The sequence below is a fragment of the Danio rerio genome, chromosome 22 (genome assembly GCF_049306965.1).
Source record: "Danio rerio strain Tuebingen ecotype United States chromosome 22, GRCz12tu, whole genome shotgun sequence".
In the NCBI taxonomy this organism is placed as follows: Eukaryota; Metazoa; Chordata; class Actinopteri; order Cypriniformes; family Danionidae; genus Danio; species Danio rerio.
This window is the reverse complement of record NC_133197.1, coordinates 26,355,098-26,374,645: the sequence shown is the minus strand read 5'-3', so window position 1 is coordinate 26,374,645 and position 19,548 is coordinate 26,355,098. Positions and strand designations below refer to the sequence as shown.

Sequence of the window (19,548 nt, the reverse complement as noted above, 5' to 3'; positions counted from 1 at the left end):
ACTAAATACAGTGGTTCATGATGATCGACTCCATAAGCATTTTAATGAAAATGACAATGTAGGAAATAAGTGCACTTAATAACCACGGCATTTTGTTTAAGAGTTTAACTTTGAGATGTTGATGATGTTAAAAAAGTTTTAACACCGCCTCACATTGTTTTTCCCCCTAAGATTTACAGAATGTACGTACATGTAGCATAGTATAGTAAACTACAGTATAGTAAAACAAGCATTCATGATTAAGGGAAAACAAAATACGAAACTACAAATCTCTGTGTGAAAGTGTTTGCCCCCTGAACCTCATAACTGGGTGGGCCACCCTTAGCAGAAACAACTACAGTCAAGCATTTTTTAATAACTTGCAATAAGTCTTGTTTTATATTATATTATATTATATTATGAAAGATAATCAATAGATTAATCAACCCCAAATTAACCTTTATTTTCAGAGACTAACAATACTTTTGAAACGTGTAATCTTAGTAGTCAATATTAATAATTCGCTAAATAAGACTTTAATTTACTGTACTGATTTATACAAGTCTATATTTGTACACATCAAAGAGGAGCTTATACTTAATTTCAAACTGAAAAAGAAAAATATTAAGAGGCATATATAAATAAACACATCCAAAACGATTTATAATATTGACTTTATTATTTAATGTTACTGTATATAATTAATAAAGTTTAATTAAAACAAACATACAGTTGACAGCATGATGAATAATGGAAATTCTGGAGACACATGGTGGAACAAAACAAACAATACAGTCTCTGGTCATGTAGGAAACACACCATACATCACATTCAGATGACCAATATTAACAATACAAAATAAAGGTTAAAAATGTGCTAATTTCAAATTTAAATGCATAAAGAGACAACTTAAACCACTCCAGATAGCATTTCGGCATAAATAACTCAATAGATACAAGGTGAGTGATAAAAAGCAAGGCAATATTTAAGACTTCAGACTGGTCACAGTCTGTAAATAGCTGATAGTAAATAAAGTTTCAGTATTAGAAAGTATAAAGCAGTATTAGAAATATAGACCTTACGTCCAAATTGAAATGGCTTGTTCATTTCAACCCACCCTGTGTCTACAATCAGCATAAATGACAAAACTACAATCTGCAAGAAACATATTACCAAACATTAAACAAATGAAAAAATAAAATTAAAAAATCTCTTATAAAAAAAACCAACAATCAAATGCAGTAAAAAAACGCAAATTATACAAACTCTATATTTGTTATAGGACAATTTTAGACTGAGATACACCTTTCAAAAATCTTAGGGAAAAAATCTAAACATTTAGAAAATTACCTTTAAAGTTGTCTAAATTAAATACTAAAAAGTACCAAAAGCATTGTACGTTAATAATCAAAAATTGAGTTTTGAAATATAACAGTTGCAAATCCACTAAAAGTCTTCACGGAACATGATTGTTACTTAATATTCGAATGATTTTTGGAATAAAATATAAAAATCTAAAATTTTGAGCTGGGCTATTGCCAAAAATATTCCTTACTCCCAGGACCAATTATATCAAAGTTAATATTAGGCAGCGCCATATTGATGTTTTGTAACTTTTTACATTTTTACGTTGTAGGTCATTTAGCCCCATGCTCAACCCCAAACCAGGAGCACCAGGACATACACACATAAATTACGGACAATTTAGCATTCCCAATTCACCTATAGCACATGTGTTTGGACTGTGGGGGAAACCGAAGCACCCTTAGGAAATCCACATGAACATGGGGAGAACATGCAAACTCCACACAGAAATGCCAACTGATCCAGCCGGGTCTCAAACCAACGACCTTTTTGCTGTGAGGCGACAGCGTTAAGGCATACTCACACTATGTACAGTTGTGTCGAACCAGGCCAAAGCACGTTTGTCCCCCCTCCCATCTCCTCCGACGGCTCCCTGTACTCACATTACAATCGGGCCTGTGCCGGCTTACGTCATCGATGATGCGCTGTTCAATAAGCGCTCTCGCTCAGCACAGTGGGGATTTCTTCAGTTATTTCGCTTTAGTCGTTTGGGATGCGATGACATGCAGTCAGATATTTCACCAAACAGATCAGTCACTTTTGACACTCATAAACAACCATAGAGTACTCGTGCTGCAGAGATTAGGAGGTTTGCTGAAGGTGGTTTGTGTCTTTAATAAACTACAGCAGTTTGTGTTCACTGAACAGTAAGAATGATTAATAAATCCATATAAAACAGTCCCTTAAAAGTCACGCTTTCAGTTTCGGGCTTTGGCGCGATTTGCACTTACACACAAGCGTACCGCGCCAAGGCCCAAGTGAACCGCACTCAGGCACACCTCTTCCTACCAGGCCAGGGCCGGCCAAGTGAACTATGCCTGAGCCCGATTCAGCGCACACACACTTCTCAAATGATCCAGGAAACGGGCCTGGGCACGGTTCGAATAGCATAGTGTGAGTAGGCCCTGAATTACTGCACCACCATGCTGCCCCTAAAAAATTTTTCTATCCAAAATAAATCTAATGTTGTGGTCCAGGGACACATTTTTGAGCAGCCTTAGCATCATAAAAGTTATGCAAAAACAAAAAAAACATAAACAGTAAAAGATATCATGTTCAAAATCAAACATTTGTTCATGTCTGTCTCTTCACACTTTTCCAGAACTCTACTATCTGCTTTGGTGACCTTGCGATTGTTGTGATGACCTTGGAAAGGTCGTGGTGTTTGGGATCCTTCATATATGTCCGAAACTGAGAAGGATCAGGAGATCGTGAAGGTTTAACTCCGATCTGCTTCAGACAAGCACCAATATATGCATCTTCAATGTTAAATGGCGCCACGTCCTTCGAAGCCTCAACTAGTTTTTTAGGAAGATCATTTGAGAAAACATACGCTACTCCTAGCACGTATGTAGGATATTTCGTATCGGGATACAGCTCCTCTGAGACGTAATATCTAGATTTTTTGTTTCTAATAACAGGCCGGTCCCACATCAAAAAACCTGTGATGTAGTTCTGCCTGGGTAATTCGGGTCTCAGTAACAGGGTCATTAGGTTCTCAAGGTTTATATACATGTCAGAATCGACCTTCATACTGAACGTCGCTTGAGGGCATCGAGTGGCCAGCCAGTCCATCGTCACCATGGTCTTTATGGTCAGGTTGAAGTAGGAGTCCACAAAGTTGCTCTGGATTAAGTCTCTGTGTTGTCGACTTTCTTCCTCCAGCTGCTGTTGAGCTTTTTCAGAGTCTGCTCCTACAGTCAAACCCACCACAAAGAGAGTCAACACTGTTTTCCCCTGGACTGTGGTTTCATTCCCCCATGTGCTCCGGATGGCGTTTCGAGCTTCTCTCTGATACAGAGCAACCGGAACCATGAAGACCACGAATGGATTTATCTGCTTGCATTTCTCGTGTTCGTCTATAATGAAGTGATAGTTGCTTGGGTGAGCCACATACTGATGCTGTGGAACAGGGTTGGTGCTAATGGATGTAGTTGAGTGCATTTTGTTCCAGAAATCTTTGGAGACAGCCAAACTTTCAGTTTTGCAGGACTTAATTAAATTAACCACATTAAAATGGTTGTAAGGACTATGATAGATGTAAGCAACAACAAGCAAAGATAAGGTCAGCACGACTAGCAGAATAAATCCTCTTTTAATGTGATGCATTGAAGCTGGATCCGGAGTTAAACAGCATCTGAAGAAGAAAGAAAAAAAAAAGCTGTCAGGAAATATTCCATGTTTAGAGCAGCAGGGATATGAAAATGCCCTCATCCTTTACTCACTTTCAAGTGACTCTAATCTTGTTCTTTTGGTAATGCTTTAATTTACAACCCACAAAGTATCGCGTAAGTACAGTGAAATAATGATGTAATTGTCTGTAAGTATAGTACAAGTATAAAGAACGTATGCATACACTGTAAAACTTTTCATTTTACAGAATAATACTGCCAGCTGGTTTGCCAGCCACATCCTGTGTTTTTGTAAATTCTGTACACCGTAAAAAATACCCTGTAAATTACCAGTAAAATACTGTCAGTTCCAGTTGCCAGTAATGTACTGTTAATTTAAAGTCTGTTGCTGTAAAAATACATGCACTGAATTAAAAATCATGTAAACTCATTTCATTCACAGTACAGACTACCTCAATTTGGCCAACTGCTGTTTGAGTTTATGAAGAAATATTTCTAATGCGTTATATGCTTAACACAAGCACGTTTATAACGATGACTTAGTTTAGTAATTTAAAAACATTCAGTTTAACCCAAATCTCTTGTAGCTCACATGCATGTACAGCTAGATTTAACATAGAGACGCTCACTGCAACAGCAGCTACTGTCTTTAAATCAAGAAACATGCAGAACAACAGGAGTGCTTTATGTTCATCTATGACTCAAACATCGGCTCTACTCTCCTCCACCATGGTGACACACAAAAGGGACAGAAGAATTTTGACTCACGTTTTACAGAAAAATACATTTTTTTTTCTTCTTGATTTTTCTGAATAATGCTCGCAGTTGGGTTGCCAGCCACATACTGCATTTTTGCAGTCCACTCCTGTAGTTTACATTTACAGTATATTACTGTTAAAATAAAGCCCTATACTGTGTTTTTACAGCTTAAACCCATTAAACCCCACAGCAAAATCCTCAGTTTTAACTGAACACTGCCATGAGTCCACACTACTGAGGAACAGTAAAACAGATAATGAAGATAATGAGTCTAATTAAAACACAATTGAAACTGCCTCACCCAACATGCATTGCAGCATGAAATATTAATTTGTTACCATTGTTGAAATCTGATTTTTGGGCTCTGAGTGTGTCTTTGTCATAACAGTTTTTTTTTTAAATTCAATCTTAACTGGAACATCAATTGGTTATTTTTCACATTTCTGCTTGTCATTGAAACTGTGGAAAATAACAAACTATTTCATATGATCAATCAACACTACTATGATTTTACTAAACCTAGCCCAATCAGAGCAATACTGAATCACATTATAACAAGAGTGTTTTATAAACTCTAAGTTACAGCACCCAGAGAAAAACTAAAGCTAATAATTCAAGGGTGATGAGCCCAACTAAAGCAGACTCCATTATGGTGACACCAAACTAAATAAAACACCTAAACCTCTGTTAATTCTCAATAAGAACTGTATGCAAGACAAAGCAGTCAGTAGTGAATCTGCTGATGCGGTTTGTGGAGTTATTTAATGATCCTCTGCAGAGACTGAAGGTGTTTTTTTTTACTTGATTTTATTTAATGCTGTAACTGAAGTCACTGTTTGTGTTTATTGTTTCTCTTTCCTTCAGTGATCGTGATTATTAGAGCAGGTGTTCATCAGTGTCTGAATTCACTCATTTGTGTTTATAAACTCTGTCAAGTAAACCATGTTGGTGAACTAGTGTGCATAATAGTGAACAAGGGCAGAAAGTGTGATTTCAAACACAGACCCTGAGTGCCAACTCTGAGTTCTGTAAATTTATAGCTTACTACTTTCTTAGAAACAACAAGATTACCCAGAATGCACAGTTTTTTTTTTCACAGAGTATCACTGTTTTAGTGAAAATACAGAATTTTACTGTAGAATGTTGCTGTTTTTTACAGCAAGGTTTTACAGTGTATGTATGAGGAAACAAACCATATGCTTGAGTAATAAGAGGATAACAAACAGATATGCAACATGCAAAGTACCGTGTAAGTATATTGAATTTACAATCTTTTGCAAGCTGCAAACACCTGCATAAGTAAATTAATAATATTGCCCTTATTCAGTGATGGGTTGTATGCGGGGTGTTTTACGGGGAAAATACATGTACATCTACTGAATTGCAAAAGTTGCATATTGCCCCCTATCTGGTTGTTACCCCCTTATCACCCAAGCATTACAGTTTGTTCCCTTACACAGGATATATGCAGGAATCCTAATCATTCAATTAATGATTAATTTCAATACCTTTCCTAGCCTTTTTAAAGAGCTTCTCAAAATATTTTAAGACCTCATCACCACTTCAAACATTTACCTTAATAGTAATTAACATTTGTTAATAAACAGTTTAAGTTAAATAAATCAATGGAGTAATAAGCTCGGAAGAAACAAAGCTTGAAAGAATAAGTTACGTATTTATTTTTAAAAATTTTTTTAGTAAATGGCTTCAGCCACTGTTTAAACTCTTCTTTCTCCAACCAGGAGTATGCAAACTTACATTTTGCTCTACCGTTTTACTACATGTGGAGAGCATCACATCACCCAGACATCACCCAGACGGAGAAGCTTGGCCGGACACGTCCAGGCCTGAATCGTATGGATTGAGCATGTCGTTGTTAATATTAGGAAGAAAATAAATATATTTATGCTTTTTTTGGAGTCACTTTGGATAACACTTGAACAAAATGTAAGACCTGGTAAAAATGTGATTAAGACTTTTAATACATTTTAAGGGCCTTCATTTTCTAATTGATTTATCAATGTGTAATACTTTTCAAGACCCTGCGGGCACCCTGTTATACCTACCCATAAGTTCTTTATACTTATACTATACCTACAGAAAAGTACACCGTTATTTCACTGTACATATGTGGTATTTTGCAGGTTGTAAACTAAATCGTTATCGTTCTTTCTTTTGTTAAACACTGCACACAATGTTGTGAAGAATGTTGGAAAAAAGCAGTTGCTGACATCCATAGCAGGAACAAAAAATACTATGGATAAAATAAAGGCTGTTTTTCCCCCCACAGCATTTTTTTACAGAAGAAACTCGAACATATTTGAAACAAGGGTGAGTTAATGATGACAGGATTTTCCTTTTTCGGCCTGTACTAATTGGTCAAACGGGAAAAAACAAACATTTAGAGTGCCACTGCAGAAAAGTTATAGCAAAGCAATTCAAGTCTGATATCTAATATCTTAGGCTTATATCTTCATTAATACTGCTCATACATATATTTTACCATCTATTCCTTATTACAAATTTATAAATATTGCTCTCTTTGCAGCTTACTAAGCCCTTTACTATATGACCGAGCAGCTTCCACATTTCCCCCCATGGTTTAGGCGTTTTCAGGAGTACATGAACTGTGCAATCCAGGCTGTTGTTTACATCTGAGTATTGCCAGTATAGCCATGTATACAAGTAACTGAACAAATCTTGTGCAAATGCTGTATAGTTCCCCTTCGGGGGGAACTCCAGCACTATAAGTGGATTTGATTGTTAAAATCCACGTATGGGGAGGTTCGGTTCAGAAGCTACTCGTCTGAAAGAGTATTGAACGGGCCAATTAAGAATGAATTGGCAGCGCAAGCCTGCTCAGGTGAGCGGCATAAGCAATCAACTGAGTATATAAGCTCACCTGGCGCCAGCAGACGCTATCCTTTTCGCTTCAGAGACTTTCTGATCGAGTCGATGAGGGTTCCTCCTGCTGTGACCAGCGGTTCTGAGCGAACGAGAGCATTCTCCCGGTCCAGAGTGTGTACACGCAGCGGCAGACGGTCGAGCTGGGTTTCTCCCTTGCCTGGCGTTCTTTGGGTCCGGTCCTCCAGAGCGGTGCGTATAAAGTTGCAAACTTCACAGAAAGAGCAACACAGTCGTGCAGCACGTCCTTTTCAGGACGGCGCTCCGACTGTGCGTTTCTGGATGCGGTGGTTTCCTGTCCTCGGATGATGGGCGCGGGCACTGCGTTACATGTCTGGGGGTCCAGCATGTTAATGCGCTGCTCGCGGGCAGTTCATGTCGTCATTGCGATGCCATGACTGTTGCGCAAGATCGCGGTTAGCCTTTGCAAAAGGGCGAACCACCCCAGTTGTCCCCTGCTCTGCAGCGGGCACTCGGGCAGATCTGAGGGTTTCAGCGAGAGATAATCCGTCGCCCACGGGCCCGCGGACCTCCTGCACCTCTAAGCGCTCCATCCAAGCTTCGGGCGGGGGAAGCGATCCGTCTAACAGATGGTAGCCCTTACGCCCGATGACACCGGAGACCAGATGTCCACCGCGGCATCGGAGGGTGGGCTTTCATTGTCCGATGATGATCCAGACCCGCTCGCCCCCTTCGGGCTGGTGAGCGCTGTCACTACGGATCCTGAAACGGACATGTTAGCCGTGCTTTCCCGGGCTGCTTCGGCCGTGGGTTGGAGATGGTTTATCCCCCAGCTCCGCGGCCGGACCGACTAGAGGGGCGTTCCCTTCTTCCCGGAGGTGCACAGTAGGCTCACGCGGTCTTGTAAAGCACTTTTTTCTGCTCGTGCTGCGTGTCCCTCCACCCTAACCACTCTTGACGGTGAAACAGCCAGGGGGTATGTGGCGATTCCTCAGGTTGAGTGCGCGATGGCGGTAAATCCGCGCGGCGCCTCTTCTTGGCGGGGTCCGCCTCGTCTCCCATCCAAAGCCTGTAAGTTATCTACCTCCCTCGGAGCTAGAGCTTACATAGCTGCGGGCCAGGCTGCTTCCTCCTTGCATGCGATAGCCACCTACCAGCGCTACCAAGCGCAGGCGCTGGCCGAGCTGCACGAGGGTGGGTCCAACCCAGGCTTACGAGCTTCGCACCGCCGCCGACTTAGCTCTTCGGACTACTGAGTCCGCTGCGTGTGCGTTGGGGAGGACGATGTCCACATTAGTGGTCCAGGAGCGCCACCCCTGGCTGATATGCGCAAAGTCGACAAAGTCCGCTTTCTTGACTTCCCCATATCCCCAGCCAGGTTCGGCGACACTGTCTGTGAATTCACCCAGGAATTCAAGGAGGTGAGAGAGCAGTTGGTGGGTGATGTCTTATCGGCGGTCCGTAGCCCGCTCCGCCCGCCGTGCCATTCATACCTGCTCCTCGCCGAAGGCTCCCGCCTACGAGAGCTGCTCCGCCCCCGCACTCGCCTCCGGCGAAGCGAGCGCGTCAGGCACCTTGGAAGCAGGCAGCCCCCCTGCCCAGAACGCCGCTAAGTCCGGCAACGGACCGCGAAGCGCCCCTGGGACAGGCCATCTGGAGAAGAGGGAGCTTGCTCTTTCCCCGCTGGAGGGCGGGGCCCCATTTCCAACGGCACTTTTTACTGCCATTATGAAATCATCAAAACATTATGAAAGGGCACTTTTCACTTCCCCAGATGTGACAGCCCGAAATCTGCCAGTCTGGGACGCTATGCTTTCTAGCTTGCAGATTCGGTCCGTTTCGCCAGTGGCTCACGAGCGCTGGGAGGACGGTCTCCTTTCTCCCACCCCTCGAGCCTCCCCTCCGGAGCTCGGGTTCGGAGTGAGCAAATATCTCACCTCCAGCTTTTCCGTGGGACCCGCGAGCTTCCCGGATCAGCACACCCACTCCGCGCTGCCCCACTGCTGGTACGTCAGCGATTGTAGCGATGAGTCCATTAGCGGGAGCTCTGCCTGCCTGGTTAGCGCGGGCCAGCTCTTCGCGGTGGCTTATACGCACAATCAGACTCGGCTATGCGATTCAGTTCGCGAAACGGCCCCCCAAGTCGCGGGTGTGTATTCACCAGGGTCAGCCCCCTGTCCGCCCCTGTCTTGCGAGAGGAGATTGCTGTCCTCCTGGCGAAGGATGAAATCGAGTCGCTCCCTCCAGCCGAGATGGAGAGCGGGTTTTACAGCCCACACTTCATCGTGCCCAAAAAGAGCGTGGGTCACGGCCAATCCTAGATCTGCGCGTTTTGAACCGCTGCCTGCACAAGCTGCCGTTCAGAATGCTCACGCAGAAGCGCATCCTCCGGTGCGTTCGTCCTCTGGGTTGGTCTGCAGCATTAGACCTGATGGACGCGTATTTCCATGTCTCCACTCTTCCTCGCCACCGACAGTTCCTGCGGTTTGCGTTTGAAGGTCGAGCTTGGCAATACAAAGCCCTCCCCTTCGGGCTCTCTCTGTCTCCGCGGGTCCTCACCAAGCCCGCGGAGGGTGCCTCAGCGCCCCTTCGGCTCGCGGGCATCTGCATACTCGATTTCTTTACGACTGGCTGATTTGCCCTCTCTCGGAGCAATTGTTTATGCACAGAGACAAAGTGCTCTGGCACTTCCACCTGTGGGGGTTTCAGGTCAACCGAGAAAAGAGCAAACTCGCCCCCGTGCAGAGGATCTCTTCTCTCGGGCTGGAGTTGGACTCGGTCACTATGGCAGCGCGCCTCTCCGGAGAGCGCGCTCAGCTGATGCTGTACTGTCTGAGAGAGCTCAACAGTAAAATAGTGGTCCCACTGAAACTATTTCAGAGGCTCCTGGGGCATATGGCATCCGCAGCCGCTTCATGCCGCTCGGATTATTCTATATGAGACCACTTCAGCACTGGCTGATCACGATCGAGTCCCCAGACGCGCATGGCACGCGCGCGCACACCGAGTCTCTGTTACTGCGCTGTGTCGCCGCGCCCTCAGCCCTTGGAGCGACCCCTCGTTCCTACAGGCCTGGGTGTCTCTAGAACAGGCGTCCAGTCTTGTTGTAGTTTCAGCAGACGCTTCCAACACGGGCTGGGGGGCTGTGCGTTGCGGGCATGCGGCTGCGGACCTGTGGAAAGGTACCCAGTTGCATTGGCATATCGCCTGGAGCTGTTGGCAGTGTTCCTCGCTCTCCACCGTTTTTTTCCGGTGCTGGAGCGGCAACACGTGCTGGTCAGGACGGACAGTACGGCGGCGGTGGCGTATATCAGCCGTATAGGGGGTATGCGCTCTCGCCGCATGTCTCAGCTCGCCCGCCGTCTGCTCCTCTGGAGTCATCCGCGGCTGAAATCGCTGCACGCCATTCATATTCAGGCAAGCTCAACCGTGCAGCCGATGCGCTCTCGCGGCAGCCTTGCGTCCTGGAGAATGGAGACTCCACCCCGAGTCTGTTCAGCTGATATGGGCGCGATTCGGGGAAGCCCAGATCGATCTGTTGCTTCCCCCGAGATCGCTCATTGCCAGTTGTTCTTTCCCTGACCGAGTGCTCTCGGCACGGATGCACTGGCTTACAGCTGGCCTCGGGGCACGCGCAAATACGCGTTTCCCCCAGTGAGCCTGCTCGCGCAGTTACTGTGCAAGGTCAGGGAGGACGAGGAACAGGTTGCTGGTTGCGCTCCTCTGGCTCAACCGGACCTGGATGTCAGAGCTCTCCCTCGCGATAGCCCTCCCCTGGCAGTCCCTTCGAGAGAGCACCTACTCTCTCAGGGACAGGGCACCACCTGGCACCCTCGCCGATCTTTTGGAGATTTTTAGACGCGAGGAAGACTTAGGTAACCTCCGATTGCGGTGGCTAATACCGTCACTCGGGCTAGAGCCCCCTCCCCGAGCGCGCCTATGCCCTGAAGTGGAGTCTATTCACTGAATGGTGTGTCTCTCGCAGAGAAGACCCCCGTAATTTGCCAGATCAGCGTTGTGCTTTCTTTACGCAGAGAGAAGTTGGAGAGCAGGCTGTCGCCCTCCACACTCAAGGTTACGTGGCTGCCATCTCCGCTCTCATAACGCGGTGGCTGGCAGCACCGTGGGAACGCATAACCTCATCATCCGGTTCCTCAGGGGCGTTAAGCGAATTAATCCGCCCCCTCTCATGCCCTCTTAGGATCTCGCCCTCACTACGCAAGCCGCGTCAGATCCCTTCGATCCTCGACTCAGTATATTTCTGTCCCTGAAGACAGCTCTGCTGGTCGCGTTGATATCGATTAGAGGGTCGGGGACCCGGAGGCATTTTTCGGTCAGTGACTCGTGCCTGTAATTGGGCTGGCTTCTCTCACGTCCTGAGACCCCGCCCGCGATATGTGCCCAAGGTTCCTACCACTCCGTTTTAATACGAGGTAGTGAGCCTGCAAGCGCTGCCCTCGGAGGAGGCAGACCCAGCCCTTCTTTATTGTCCAGTTCGCGTCTTGCGTATTATCCGGACCGCACTCAGAGTTTAGATCATCTGAGCAGCTCTTCGTCTGTTATAGCGGTCGGCAGCAGGGAAGTGCCGTACCGAAATAAGTTCCCACTAGATTGTGGATGCCTTTCTTTCACTATCAGAGCCGAGATGAGCCGCGTCCCCCGAGAGCGCGTGCGCACTCCACTCGGAGCTTCGCATCCTCTCGAGCGCGCGCACGCGGCGCCCCTCTAACAGACATCTGTAGAGCTGCGGGCTGGGTGACACCCAACACATATGCAAGGTTTTACAATCTGCGAGTGGAGCCGGTTTCCTCAAGGGTATTAGGTAACCCTTGGTGATTGAGGAAACAATTAGGTAGGGTGTTGAAACACGCTTGCTGCGCCATTTTCCCTAACACGGAGATACGTGCGCCTTTTTATCTGTCAGTAAAGTTCCCCGTCAGGTGAGCCCTGCAGATTCCTCCGTGGCCCCCAGCACTGACTCAGCGGAGGAGTCACTTGCTGGCCCACTACGTTGTAGGTCTGCCCGCTGGTCAGCCCGCGTTTTGGGTAAAGGTGCCTGCTATGCGTGATCCCCACTAGGCGATCCCATATGCTTATTCCGCCTGTTAAAAGTCTCTTCAGCTTAAAAAGGATAGCGTCTGCTGGCGCCAGGTGAGCTTATATACTCAGTTGATTGCTTATGCCGCTCACCTGCGCAGGCTTGCGCTGCCAATTCATTCTTAATTGGCCCGTTCAATACTCTTTCAGACGAGTAGCTTCTGAACCGAACCTCCCCATACGTGGATTTTAACAATCAAATCCACTTATAGTGCTTCCGTTCCCCTCCTCGGGGAACGAAGGGTTACTTTAGTAACCTCGAACGTTCTTACATACCCCAGACTTGGCAGTTCTAGCCCAGTTATCTGTAGCCTAGAGATTTTTACTAAGGGACTCAGATGTTGTGTATATATTGTCCTGCATACACACATGCACAGAAAAAAATTCCATTGAAATCTCTTGCTGATTTTTTATATTGTTTGCGGCTGAATTACAAACTCCCCTTTAAAAGCAAGGCAAGGCAAACTTTATTATAGAGCACAATTTTACACATCCAAAGTTGATCCAAAGTGCTCTACAATAAACAAAATATTTAATAAAAAACATAAGAAAAGCAAAATAAGTCTTTAAGTTGGATTTAAAGGCATCCAATGATTTCCAAAGCCTTGGGGCTGCAACACAGAAAGCTCGATCACCTTTGATATGCAGCCAGACTGAGAGACAGAAAAAAGAAACTGATCACGGGACCTTAACACCCTAGCTGTATATGGCCTAATAAGTTCACTGATATAAGCCCCTTACACATATACAGACCTTTCCGGAAAATTACAGTAAATTTTCCGGAAAAGTCTGTAAGTGTGAACCAGGCCCTTTTTGAAAATAGTGGTAAATTCATGCAGGCTATTTTCTGTAAAAAGAAGTTGTAACATTACCGGTAATTTGTCAGAATGCTACGCTGTGTGAATACAGAAGGAAGACTGCAAGAAAGAACGCGTGCACATCTACTTTAGCTAATCAGAACACTCAAGACGCATTCATGTCCGCGTGGTTTATGAAAATAAAAGCCTTTGAATATTTTTCCAGACACATTTAGCTGCTAGATGTTAGTCAGATAATATTTATATGTTCCTTCTTAATGCCTACTGTGTAAACAATCATTGATAAGATGCTTATGATAAGCCGTTGTTTGTATACCTTTGAGCTCTGCTTCCTTCAGTTGCTTGATGCGTTGATTAAATATAATCAACTGTTTACAAATACCAGCGCAGCCATTTAGAGGTCATCTCTGGTTAATGATGTCAGAATTTATCTGTATTTTGGAATGGATGTGTGAACAGTCTTTTCCGGAAAAATTCCGTAACATCTGTGTAAACAGTGCTTTTTTGAGTTTACCGGTAAAGTCATTCAGTAAATTCTCCGGATATTTGCCGCTATCACTGTGTGAAAGGGGCTATAGACCGGGGGAGAATTGTGCAATGCTTTATATGTGAAAAAAGGATTTTAAAATCAACTCTCAGTTCAGGAAGCTAGTCAATGAGGCAAGGACAGGGACAGTTCACCCCAAAATGAAAATTCCGTCTTTTTGTCGAATACAAAAGATGTTTTGAAGAATGCTGTTTGATGAACCCATTGACTTCCATAGAATTTTTGAAAGTCGATCAACCTGCATTATCAAAATATCTCCTCTGTGTTCAACAGAAGAAAGAAATTCTAACAGATTTGAAACAAGGGTGAGTTAATGATGACAGGATTTTTCATTTTTTGAACTGTACTAATTGGTCAAAGAAAAACAAACATTTAGAGTGCCATAGACTGCAGAAAGTTATAACAAAACAAATCAAGTCTGATATCAAATAGGCTTATATCTTCATTAATACTGCTCATACATATATTTAACCATCTATTAAATTCAGTTAGACAAAATATTGCACTCTTTGAAGCTTACTAAGCCCTTTACTACATGACTGAGCAGCTTCCACATGTTTTTCCCTGTGGTTTAGACCAGGGGTGCCCAAACTTCTTTCTTATGAAGGGCCAAAAACGAGACTTGACTGCGGCTTGACTGCTGAAGGTAAATATAGCTGCCATTGGTAATTTCCTTTTTGTTTAACAGTATTTAAAAATAACTAGAAAAACAATTAACTAATAGATTAAACAAATTAACCAATACACCATAATTGTTTTAACAATTTATAATAAACTTATTACAGTAAAGACAAAACCAATCTCATTTATAAGAATGGAGTTACACTAGTTTTTGTCTTGATTTGCTCACCAATGTTTTCTGCCTAGTCCTCTATCCGTCGAGTGACAGTATTTACATTTTAAATAATCTGATTTATTTACAACATTTGATTGAAACATTGAAGTCAGTTTGCTTTTTTTTTGTAGCTCAGCAATAAACAAACAACCCAAAAAGGTTTATGTTAGATGGGATGTCAGGCCAAATGAAAGGTTACATTGGGTCAACTTTGGTCTACGTGCCAAACTTTTGGCATCATACAGTATTCAGGAATACATGAACTGTGCAATCGAGGCTGTTGTTTACGTCTGCACACGCATACAGGTAAGTAATTAAATCTTGACCTAAGTACAAGCGCTTTAAAGCTCTTACCTAGAAACTACCCAGACTGGTAGTTTTATTCTTATTTATATCCTAGAGATTTCTATGGGTCTCATTTATAAGATGTTGTGTATATACTGCCCTGTATGCACACAAATACACAGAAACAAATGTCCATGCAAGTCTCTTGTAGATATTTGATATTGTTTGCAGCTGACAAACAATTTCCACCCTAAAAGGACAGTTCAACCTAAAATGAAACTGAACACACAAAGTTGTTTTGAAGAACACTGGTTGCTGAACCACTTGATTTCCATAGCATTTTTATTTTCATCTATGAAAGTTTACGGGTCCCATCAGCCTGCATTCTCTAAACTTCTTCTTTTGTGTTCAACAGAAGAAAGAAACTCATAAAGGATTAAGCACGGACCGGTATAAGATTCTGACCGTATGATAACCTCACGGTATTGTGAACACTGCTCTAAAATATGTTGTTTTTAAATGTCTGGGTAAAAAAGAAAACTTTTTTCCCCTTCGAAAACAATATATTTTTATTTTTTGAAACATTTAAAATATTTTGAAACAGTTAACATGTCAGGCTAAAGAATTCAAATGAATCACTGACTGTGATGGGGAAAAAACGAAGTAAATAAAAAATATTACACATACCTTAGGAATGGTATTACAGAAATTTTTGAGGTTTTAAAACCTTGACCTTTCCACCTTGAGTGGTACACCTTGAAAACGGTTATCGTTCTATGCCTATAAAGGATTTAAACAACCCTATCATAGCAAACTTTTTGATCTAGTGGTTACTTCATATTATTTTGTACGTTCTCATTCATACATTTTACTATGATTTGCTTATCCCCCAATTTTTTATGGTTCAAAAGCACGTCGTTTTCATCAACATTTGTTATATTACTATTTACTGATTTAAAAGTAGCTTCAGATTAACTGAGACTTGTCATAGCAGTTTCAAACTGTTGCTCTTCTCATTTGTAAGTCATTTGGATAAAAGTGCCTGCTACTGTAAAAAATGCAAATACACATAAACATGCAAATAAATACTCAGGTATATTTGACACCATAGACGTTTTTATAAACCGCAAGGATGGCATTATTTGTTCCATACACACAAATATGTGCATACACAACATTTTAAAATTGGGGCTCCTGAATTTGGACAGTATTTTATTCCTTTCGGTTATTAATTGTTAGTGCAGTTAACAGTGTTGTATGATTTATTTAGTGGTACAAAGAGAAGTGCCTTTCCTTTCATGTGATTTATGTGAAATGACTGAATTATTTAGGAATTCAATATAAATGCTCATTTATAGAAAAAAAAACATTAAAAAAAGCACACCTTCTAAAAATGTTATATTTTTATACAAATGAAGTCATCAATACAAAAAGTAGCCAGATATAAATCACTTTTTTGACAATATGTAACTAGGTTACGTTTCCTTGTAAGATCGAGCTGGCGTATCTGCAAGTGGAACTGTGTGAGTGAACTGAGCAAAAAGCTCCGGTTGAAAACCACACACACACACAAACAAACACAAAATCATATCTGCCACTTGATACAAAAGACTGGAATGCTGTTCAGTGGCTTGTCAAGGCATATATATATATATATATATATATATATATATATATATATATATATATATATATATATATATATATATATATATATATATAATTAACCAAGCACATGGCAACAACTAGAATTGAAAAAAAGATCTGCTGATTATTTGGTGCATGTTTGGTCTATAGTCATCATGTACAGATGACACCCAGCAACCAAATTGAGGCATGGTGGAGCAAAAAAATCATGCATGGGAATATTTCTCAGACTGTAGGGTTTGCCAGGTCTCATGGATCGGTTTGACATCTTCAAGATAATTGAATAGGTCATGTTGCTCTGGGCCAGCGCAATGGGTAGCGCTGTCGCCTCACAGCAAGAACGTTACTGGTTGGAGCCTAAGCTGGGTTAGATGACATTTCAATGTGGAGTTTGTATGTTCTCCCCAAGTTTGCATGGGTTTCCTCCAGGTGCTCTGGTTTGCCCCACTGTCCAAAGACATGAGCTAAATAGTTTGTAATGTATGTGTTTGAATTTGAGTGTATGGGTGTTTTCTAGTGATGGGTTGCAGCTGCAAGGGCATCCGCTGCATAAAACCTACGTAAAACATATGGTTCATTGCGCTGTGGACACCCCAGATTAATAAAGGTGAAAAGAAAATGAATGTTGCTCTGATACCGAAGACAAAATGCTCCCTAAATGCATGTATCAAAAAGACATCGACCCCAAATGCACAAGTAAAAGAGCCAGATCTTGATTTCAGGCAAAAACAAATTGACATAATGGAGTGGCCAGCTCAATCCCCTGACCTTAACCCAATTCAAAACTCAAATGTTATCACATTTAAAATGCAATGTCTTAAGCAAAATTCAAAACTCAAGTGAACTGTGGGATGCAGTTTGCTCTTCCTGGGATGAAAATCCTAGCAGAGTAAATGTTGACATTTGTAGTTTTGGATGACCTATCTATAAAAGTCAGTTTCTGCTTGATATCGTTATCGCAACTTTTTATCTTTGAATTCAGAATTCATCTCAATATAGTTATAAGTTTATAACTCAGAACTGTGACTTTTCATATCAGAACTCTGGGGAAAAAAGCAAGAATTCTTGGATAAAAACTCACAATAACTTTTTTTTTTTTTTTTTTTTTTTTACGGACTTTCAAACCCCTTTTAGACAAAACCTAAGAAGATTTCAAATTCTTCAAAAGAAAGTTAAGATAACTGCCAAGCCATAGAACCCCCATGGGTAATATGTCCGATGAAATTGTACATATTATAAAACATAAATAAAACAACATCTCACTTATTTAAACAAATTTAGCTTAAACTTTTTGTGCTCCAGACGGAAATGGGCTGGGCACCAAGAGCAAGTTTTTGTTTCTTTTCTTACTATGCATGTCTAATTATATCAGTCGTTTAGCCCTTTATGCAGTATTTCTCTTTTGACAGTTAATGTCATTAAACGAGCACATGCTCTGCATTTATACTCGACCAGGATGTGGCATGCTAACTTAAAAGAAGGCAATTAAAAGTTAGGCTAAAATGAATTTGTTTTAGGTACACTTTAATTTCCTTCATAAGAAATAATAAAACCTTATGCTGATGATACTAGGCATGGGCCGGTATAAGATTCTTATGGTATCATAACCTTTGATAAAAATATCATGTTCGTCACCCATTACCCTATTAGTTGCCCAAAAACTGACCTGATACATTTTTATACATAAACAAAAATGCATGGCTTTAATCCTTCGACATTTTATGATTGAAGTTGACTCACTGTTCGTGTAACAACTAAATTTGACAGATTTTTTGGTACAGAACTGTTGTCTATGACTCTGATTTGATTTAGATACCTTTCATGTAATGCTCTTTAATTTAATTTATTTTCATACTTATATAGTAATTTACTTACCCCTTTCTTTGCTTTATAGTTTTTTTTTCTCTCTTATATTTATCTTCTCTTTGTGGTTGTATATTTTCATTAATGAATAAAAAAATAAAGAAAAAAAAACTTACCTGGTAACTCATTTATGGCAGCATTTGCCAAAATTGCCCAGCAATATTGCTCAAAAAGTTACCCGGTGTATTATCTAGGCATGGGATAATGGTTTTCGAGGTATACCGAGGTTTAAAATATTCAAGGTTTTAAAACCATCAAAATATTTCTTCACCTTAGAATTATAAGGTTCTATCTGACATTTTTGTCAAAATTAAGTTATTGACATATTCTTATAAAATGACAGCTTGTTTATATTATGGGATGGGAAGTTGTTTACATTTTAAGACTTTTTATTAAAAAATAAATAAATGTTACACACAGTTTGCTATGGAATGCAAAAACTTTGAAGCTCAATATCTCAATATCATTCAGAACGCAGATAGAACCTTATAATTCCAAGCTGACGATTTTACAATACCGTTCCTAAGGCTTTTCCTATTCAAATATGCCATTTTAAATAATAAAAAAAAATCTGTTTTTGACATAAATTAAGACAGCAGAAGAGAATAATTTAATCAAATTATTTAGCCTGACATGTTTACTGTTTCAAAATATTTTAAATGTGTCTTAAAATTAAATATATTGTGTTTAAAAGGGAAGAAAGTTTGAGTTTTTTACCCAGACATTTAAAACATAAATATTTTAGAGCAGTAATAACTATACAGCGACACTGTGAGACTACAATAGTATCGCCCATTAACAGAAAAAGTATCAAGCAACATTGCCCTGTGTATCATCACTATTAGAACTGCTTTTCAAGAAGTTTTCTTCTCAGAATTTACAATAAAAAAATTCTTGCCTAACGTTATTGTCCATATTTAGTTTTATGAAGCACATCATGAAAAGGTAAAAGCAGAGATGAACTTACCTTGCGGATAAGATTCCTATTGCCATGACCTCGCGTGTACAAAATAAATAAATAAATACAATAAACCTTGCATCAATAAAGTAAACGTTAAGCTATTAAATTAAATGTAGTCTAACAGTTTGTCGTAACAAAAACAAGAGGTTTCTCAAGAGCATGTTTGAAGAGGACAC

General features: G+C 41.5%; 1 protein-coding gene across 1 annotated transcript; it reads right to left on the bottom strand.

Annotated features, from left to right (window-relative positions):
- Positions 1–639: 639 nt before the first annotated feature.
- On the bottom strand, positions 640–19,548 carry LOC100536819 (beta-1,3-galactosyltransferase 2). The gene is made up of 2 exons (XM_021469605.3): positions 19,379–19,548; positions 640–3,700 (listed from the first exon to the last, which is right to left on the bottom strand). The coding sequence occupies exons 1-2, from the start codon at positions 19,402–19,404 to the stop codon at positions 2,638–2,640; spliced, it is 1,089 nt and encodes a 362-aa protein (XP_021325280.1). The 5' UTR covers positions 19,405–19,548; the 3' UTR covers positions 640–2,637.

Coding starts and splice junctions, on each gene's coding strand:
- LOC100536819 (XM_021469605.3), bottom strand. CDS start 19,404: ATGGCAATAGGAATCTTATCCGCAAG. Junction 3,701..19,378: donor ATAGGAATCTTATCCGCAAG/GTAAGTTCATCT, acceptor TTTCTTCTTCAG/ATGCTGTTTAACTCCGGATC.